The sequence below is a fragment of the Scylla paramamosain genome, chromosome 24, assembly GCF_035594125.1.
Source record: "Scylla paramamosain isolate STU-SP2022 chromosome 24, ASM3559412v1, whole genome shotgun sequence".
Classification (NCBI taxonomy): Eukaryota; Metazoa; Arthropoda; class Malacostraca; order Decapoda; family Portunidae; genus Scylla; species Scylla paramamosain.
The window spans coordinates 13348328-13355827 of NC_087174.1; the positions used below are offsets into that span (position 1 = coordinate 13348328).

At 46.4% G+C, this 7500-nt stretch overlaps 2 protein-coding genes across 2 annotated transcripts in view; both read left to right on the forward strand.

Moving 5' to 3' along the window:
• The window catches only part of LOC135112943 (cilia- and flagella-associated protein 251-like), a 2624-nt gene extending 1069 nt beyond the window's left edge, over positions 1 to 1555 (forward strand). The window contains exons 2-3 of the mRNA XM_064027898.1: positions 398 to 528; positions 963 to 1555. Of these exons, the coding sequence (XP_063883968.1) occupies positions 398 to 528; positions 963 to 1281 (450 nt within the window). The 3' untranslated portion in view covers positions 1282 to 1555. The remainder of the gene's footprint in view (positions 1 to 397; positions 529 to 962) is intronic.
• A 3421-nt stretch (positions 1556 to 4976) lies between these two features.
• LOC135112749 (cuticle protein CP575-like) overlaps positions 4977 to 7500 on the forward strand; it is a 3146-nt gene continuing 622 nt past the window's right edge. Inside the window, exons 1-3 of the mRNA XM_064027537.1 lie at positions 4977 to 5101; positions 6345 to 6472; positions 7372 to 7500. The exon at positions 7372 to 7500 is cut by the window's right edge and continues 622 nt beyond it. Coding sequence (XP_063883607.1) covers positions 5090 to 5101; positions 6345 to 6472; positions 7372 to 7500 — 269 coding nt within the window. The 5' untranslated portion in view covers positions 4977 to 5089. The remainder of the gene's footprint in view (positions 5102 to 6344; positions 6473 to 7371) is intronic.

Sequence of the window (7500 nt, forward strand, 5' to 3'; positions counted from 1 at the left end):
TCCTCCCCCTCCTCCTCCTCCTCCGTTCCTCAGACACACCCTTACCTTCTCTCATCTTTTCTTCCTCCTCCTCCCTTCCTTAATTCTCCTTCACTCAATCAAAGACACTTCCCCCCAGATGAAACACCCTTATCCTCTTCCTCATCTCCTCTACCTCCTCTTCCCTTCCTTAAACACACCCTTGCCTTCCCTCTCTCACCTCCCTTTCCTTCCCTCACTCTAGAGACACCCTTTACCCATTCATCACTCCCTTACTCCCTCATCCTCCCTCATTACCTGTCCCACTCATTCTGTCATTCCTCCAAACTCCCTTATTCTTCCATTACTCCCTAAAACTCACTCTTACTTCTCTCACTCTCCCTTCTCTCACCCTCACTCGCCCTCCTCCCTCCCTCAGGTGGTCGCTGCCCTGGGCCTGGCCTCGCTGGTCGCCGCACGCCCCAGCAATGACATCTTTGACTTCGAAGGTGACAACGCTGAGCACGAGCAGGAGGGCGTGGCGGGCAAGTCTGTCACTGGCGAGTACAAGTAAGTCGTCACCATCATCACCGTTGTCACTGCTGTCATCACCATCATCACTGTCATCTGTACCATCATCATCATCATTCTTATCACTATCACTACCACGGTTATTATTATTGCCATCGTCATCACTGTCATCATCAACTTTTATCAGTATCACTATCATCATCATCATCATCATCACCATCACCACCATAGAAATAAAACAACGAAAGGAAAACAAACAGTGAACGAAACAGCATCTTAAACCTCCCCCCCCTCCTCTCTCTCTCTCTCTCTCTTCTCTCTCTCTCTCTCTCCTCTCTCTCTCTCTCTCTCTCTCTCTCTCTCTCTCTCTCTCTCCCTCTTACATTACCCTCCCCCATGTACCCTCCTTAAATTACCCCAACCCAATAGCCCCCTCCCTCTCCCTCCCTAACTTCCTTCTGCGCCTCCGTCAGGTGGGAGAGTCCCGAGGGCCTTGAGTTTGAAGTGAAGTACATCGCTGACGACAAAGGTTACCGCATCCTTGAATCCAACGCCGTGCCCGTAGCTCCTGTTGCTCCTGCCGCCCCCGCCCCCGCCCCTCGCGCCGCCGTAGAGGAGGAGGCCGAGGAGGAAGAGGGAGAGGAGGAGGAGGGTGAGGAAGAGGAGGGTGAGGAAGAGGAGGGTGAGGAGGAGGAGGGTGAGGAGGAGGAAGGCGAGGAGGAGGAGGGTGAGGAGGAGGAGGGTGAGGAGGAGGAGGGTGAGGAAGCTGAGGAGGAAGAAGAGGAGGAGTGAAGTGAAATGTGTGGTTCTGTTTTCGTTTATTTTTGTTGTGAGGTGATGTGGGAGGAGGAGGAGGAGGAGGAGGAGGAGGAGGAGGACGAGGAGGAGGAGGAGGAGGAGGAGGAGGAGGAGGAGAACGCCATTTCCTCCACGAAAACTCCATATAACACCTCCCCGCACCTCAATGTACGTGTGTGTGCATGTGTACGTGTGTGTGTGTTTACCTGTGTACGTGTTTATATGTGTGTACGAATATTGATAATAAAAAAAAACATGATAAGCGACATGTACGTTTTTTCCTCTCCCTGTGTGTGTGTGTGTGTGTGTGTGTGTGTGTGTGTGTGTGTGTGTGTGTGTGTGTGTGTGTGTGTGTGTGTGTTGGTGTGTGTCCTTGCGTGTGTCCGTGTTCGGGAGGGAAAGAAAGAGGGAGAGGAAGGGAGGAGGTGGGAACAAAAACGGCCTTTATTTTTTTCCTTCATCTAATAATTTCTTCTTTTTTTCCTTTTCTCCCTTCCTAAGTTTCCTTCAGTCATTTTATCAACTTTCCTTACTTCCTTACCTTCCTTTTTCTTCTCTTTTCTCGTTTATTTTTCATCTCTGTACATTCCTTTCTTTCTCCTTCCTTATGTTCCCTTTCTCTTATCTTCCTCTCTTTCCCCCTGTCTCTCAAATTCCCATTCTCTTCTTTTCTCCTTTTTTCTCTCTCTCTCTCTCTCCTTTCTTTTCCAGCATTTCCTCCGCTCTTTCCTTTTCTCTCTGCTTTTCCTCCTCTCATATTTCCCTTCCTTTCACCTCCTCCCTTTTCATTTCCCTTTCTCTGCTCCCTTCCTCCTCCTATCTCCCTATTCTCTATTTATTAGCATTTCCTCCTCTCCCTATCTTTTCTCTCTCCCCATTTCTTTCTCTCATATCTCCCTTTCTTTCACATCCTCCCTTTTCATTTCCTTTTCACTTGTCCCTTTTTCCTCCCACTATCTCCCTCTCCTTCATAGTTACATACATAGTGAGTAACACCAATTGCAGTATGACAGTTTGTAATCTTCCACAGACTAGAGACAAGGTAACCAGTGTTCTCTATATTACAGTCTTGCCTTTGTTGTACCTTGCCTTCACGCCAGCTGAGTGTTCATTTGTTCCTCGTAATTCTGAAAAGTTAGGTTCGTCTTTCTTTTATCTCTCATTCTCTCTCTTTTCCTCGTTTCTCTCTCTCTATCTTTACCTTCTTTTCTGTCCTTCTACCCTTCTCTCTCGTTTCTCTTCTTCTCTCTTCTCTACCTATGCTTCCCTTCCTCTCTACCTTCTCCCCTTTCTTTCTTCCTCAGTTCTTTCCTTACCTGCTCTTCCCTCCCTTCTTTTCTGTTCCTCTGCCCTTTTCTTCCCATTCTCTTCTCTCTCTCTCTTTCCTTAACCAATCCTTCCCTCCCTCCCTCCCTTCCCTCCCTCCCTTTCTGCCTTCCCTCCCCTCCCTCCCTTCCTCTTTACCTTTCTCCCTGCCTCCCTCCCTCCCTCCCTCCCTCCCTCCTTTAGCACCTTCGGAAGACGTGAGGTGCGTGAGAAAGTGAATAAGGGTGTTTTTTTGTGTTTTATCATTACTCCAATCGACCTTGTGGCGCGGGCTCTCTCTCTCTCTCTCTCTCTCTCTCTCTCTCTCTCTCTCTCTCTCTCTCTCTCTCTCTCTCTCTCTCTCTCTCTCTCTGGAGTAATGGTAGAAGTAGTAGTGGTAACAATTATGGCAATGGTAGTGGTGGTAGTGGTAGTAGTAATAATAGTAGTAGTAGTAATGATAGTGATAGTAGCAGTAGTAGTAGAAGTAGTTTTCATCCTAATCTTATTCTCCCTTTTCCTTCCTTCTGTTCCTTTCTTCTCCCTTCTCTCTTCCCTTCTCTCTTTCTCCAGTCTTTCTATCTTCTCCCTATTCTCTCCTTTCCTCCCTCCTATCTCCTTATTTCTTCCCTCCCTCTCTCTTTCCTCCCTTTATTCCCTCCTTCCTTCCCTCCCATCTTCAATCCCTCCTTCTTTCCTGCCTTCCTCTTATTTTCTCCCTTCTTCTGCCCTACCTCTTATTTTTTTCCCTTCTCCCTCTCTCTCCTCTTTCCCCCTCTTCGTTCCCCCTCTCCCTATTCCCTCCCTTCTTCCACCCTTTAAAGTACCTAAGGTTAATTTGGTCACGTGATGAAACGAACTGTGACATTGGGGGTCAAGGAGGTAACGGGAGGGTCAAGGAGGAGGAGGAGGAGGAGGAGGAGGAGGAGGAGGAGGAGGAGGAGGAGGAGGAGGAGGAGGATGACGAGGAAGAACTAAATTTAAAGACCGTGTAATATGACGTACGTGTGTGTGTGTGTGTGTGTGTGTGTGTGTGTGTGTGTGTGTGTGTGTGTGTGTGTGTGTGTGTGTGTGTGAGAGAGAGAGAGAGAGAGAGAGAGAGAGAGAGAGAGAGAGAGAGAGAGAGAGAGAGAGAGAGAGAGAGAGAGAGAGAGAGAGAGAGAGAGAGAGAGAGAGAGAGAGAGAGAGAGAGGTGAGAATACTGAATAGATAGAAGATAAATTAATTGACAATTAGATAAACAAACAAACGAGCAGACAACGTACACATATAAAGACAGACAGACAGACAGACAGACAGACAGACAGACAGAAAGAAATATTAAGAAACAAAGAAATACAGATGGACACACACACACACACACATACACACACACACACTCTCTCTCTCTCTCTCTCTCTCTCTCTCTCTCTCTCTCTCTCTCTCTCTCTCTCTCTCTCTCTCAGGTAGACAGACACACAAAACACCTGCCTCGCTTAATTGGGTTACCTGCTGAAGGTGAACTGAGGTGTGTGTGTGACTGCTGTGTGTGTTACGTGCTGTGTGTATGTGTGTGTGTGTGTGTGTGTGTGTGTGTGTGTGTGTGTGTGTGTGTGTGTGTGTGTGTGTGTGTGTGTGTGTGTGTGTGTGTGTGTGTGTGTGTGTTTCTTAAGCATGCAACACTGACGAAAGCAAAATACAAGCACACACACACACACACACACACACACACACACACACACACACACACACACACACACACAACAGTCCACTTTTATTAACAGTAACTTCCTTTCCCTTCCCTTTCATTCATTTCTCTGAGAATATTATAAACTGAAAAGACTATTAAAAATTGCACCATGACCTCCCGGCAGAGACAAAGAAATCTAATATTCACGACCCCACAAGTCAAAATTTTAAGTTAAGAATTCGGAGTCTTGAAATACTAAAAAAAAGTCCATTGTAAGATTGAAGCTTTTAAATTTACATTCCTTTGAGACACGAAGGTTAAGAGGGGATCTGATCTGTCTGTTTGTCTCTCTCTCTCTCTCTCTCTCTCTGTCTCTCTCTCTCTCTCTCTCTCTCTCTCTCTCTCTCTCTCTCTCTCTCTCTCTCACACACACAGTCTCAACTTCCATTTTTCCCTCTCTATCCTCTCCATTCCCTTCCCTCTTCCTTCTTCCTTCGTTCTCTTTCACCATCCTCATCACACACAAACACACACACACACTCTCTCTCTCTCTCTCTCTCTCTCATCCGGGCGCGGTCCTGCAGAAGGGATGCGCCCTTGAGCAGTGTTTACCGGCTCCCTGCAACAGTTTGCTCGCAGGGAGGGTAAAGGACGGCCTAAGCAAGCATTTCACCGTCCCGTCACCGCCTCCTGCTGGTAGGGCGTGAAGGACGCGAAGGGCGGGAGGAGGTATAAAAGATAGTATGTGAGTGATGGAGATACAGATACATCTACGAGTACTCCTCCTTAGCCTCCCTCAGCATTCATCCCTCCGTCAACGCCTCCGTCATGAAGGTTCTGGTGGGTACAGATCTACTTGGTGCTTTAATCCTTTCATTGGTAATTTCGTCTGATGACAATACTGAGATCACTGTAATAAATTGTTTGGATGGACATGAAGAGGGAAAGAATATGAGGTTAATCTTTGATAGCTACAAAATTAAGTTTTTAAGAGACAACTGTAAAAACAAGTTTTTTTAAAGTTATAGATGATTAAGGGAAAGAGTGACTAGCAGTGAAAGGGTTAAAACTTATTCAAGCTGTAAGTTAAAGTTGTATTGGTTCCTTAAAATTTATCAGGGTATTTTTTTATTTTATTTATTTTTTTATTGCCAGTAAAGTTAATTTTTTTTTTCTTACGCACTGAATGAGAATGAAGTCCCCGTAACAAAGATCGATATTTGAAAAGATCTGAGTACAGCTTAACTTCTGAGCTTTCTTTTCCCACATGAGTTTTTTTTTCTTTCTTTTTAATGCAGTAAATATGAACGTAGTCCCGGGAAGAAAGCTCGAAATTTGAAGGGATCTGTGTACGTTTCCCACTACAGTTCAATTTATTAATGCATTTTAAACATTTATTATTTATTTATCTATTCTTACGCACTAGATATGAATGAAGCCACAGTTATAGGATTTAAAGGAGATGACACAGCGCCACCCTCCGCTGCGTCTCAGTATAAGGAGCAGGCTGGCCAGTTCCTCTCACCTTAACAATCCCAGCCATACTCGTAGCCGCCCGGCACGCACTCAAGGCTGCGTCAACCTAGGAACACCCAGTCGCCCCAGAAAAATCCCGCCAGTCACCAGGATTCGAAACGGGACTCGCATTGCCGTCCACCACCGCTCATTTAATTTACTGACGACTGTTGAGCCCCATTCACTCTTACTTGTGTCTCGAGCATGTCAACTCCAATATTGGTGAAGAGAACTTAGGTTAAATTTGAGGATTCTTGTTTCATTGTTTTTTTTTTATGATAGTGGAGATAAATAAGCATGTTTTTAGAGAGGGACTGCCACGTGTAGGCCTGATGACTTCTTGCAGCTTTCCTTGTTTTTTTATGTTCTTATGTTACGATAGGTGGAAATAGGTAAGTATATTTGTGGATGGATATGATAGGTGGTAATAGGTAGGCATGCTTTGTTAAGAAACTGCCACGTATAGGCATGATGAATTCTTGCAGCTTCCCTTGTCTTCTTGTGCTCTTATTTATTTTCCTATTCCTTCTACTCCTCATCTTTGTCACTCCCTCCCTCCCTCCCTCAGCTGGTAGTCACCCTGGGCCTCGTCTGCCTCGCCGCCGCCCTACCCAGTGACATCTTTGACTTCGAGGGTGACAACGCTGAGCATGAGCAAGACGGGGAGGCGGGAAAGTCAGTCACTGGAGAGTACAAGTAAGTCACCGTCACCACCATTGACATCACTATCATTATCACTGACATCACTCACCTTTTCCTCCTTTCTTTTCCTTCTTTTTCCTCCTTTTCTCTTCCTTTCTCCCTTCCTCTTGTTCTTCCTATCTTCTCCCCAGTTCCCTCTCTCCCTCCTATCTCCCCTATCACTGTTTCTAGTTATCGGGGTCATTATCATCATCATTGTCACTATACCTGCCAACGTCAATGTCATCACTATTCACAATCAGTATCTATAATTGCCGCTATAATTCGCATACTTCCTCCTCTTCTTCTCCCTATCTTCCCCTTCCTTCCCTGTATCCCTCTTGCTACCACAGAGTCTTCTATTACCGTCCCCCTACTCCTCCTTCTCTTCCTCCTCCTCCTCCTTTTCATCCACTAGTTCTTTACCTTCACTTCTTCTTCTCGTTTATCTTCCATTCCTTCTCTCCTTCTCCCTATCTTCTCTTTCATTCCCTGTGTTCCTCTTGCTTCCACAGATTCTTCTATTACCCTCCTCCTTCTTTTCTTTTTCTTCCTCCTCCTCCTTTTCATCCACCAATTCTTTACCTTCATCTCTTCTCCTGTTTTCCTATCTATTTCCTTCCATGTGTCTCTTATCCTCCTTCTACTCCTCCTCCTCCTTCTCCCTTCCCTCTTCCATCCATCCCTTCCATATCTTTCTAAACCTTTCCTTATTATCCTTCCCCTTCAATTAACGCCCCTGCAACGCCCTCCCCTTCCATCTAACATCCCTTCTCACATCATTCCCTCCCTTTAACACCCCTCCCACGCTTTCCCTTCCCTTTAATGCCCCCTCCCAGGCCTTCCTCCTCCCTCTAACACTCCTCCCACACCATCCTCTCCCTCTAACGCCCTTCCCACGCCCTGCGCTTCAGGTGGGAGAGTCCTGAGGGCATTGAGTTCTACGTCAGTTACATCGCAGACGACAAAGGCTACCGTGTCCTCGAGTCCAACGCCGTGCCAGCCTCTAACGGCCTCGACGCCAGCGGGAGGCACGCGAATCT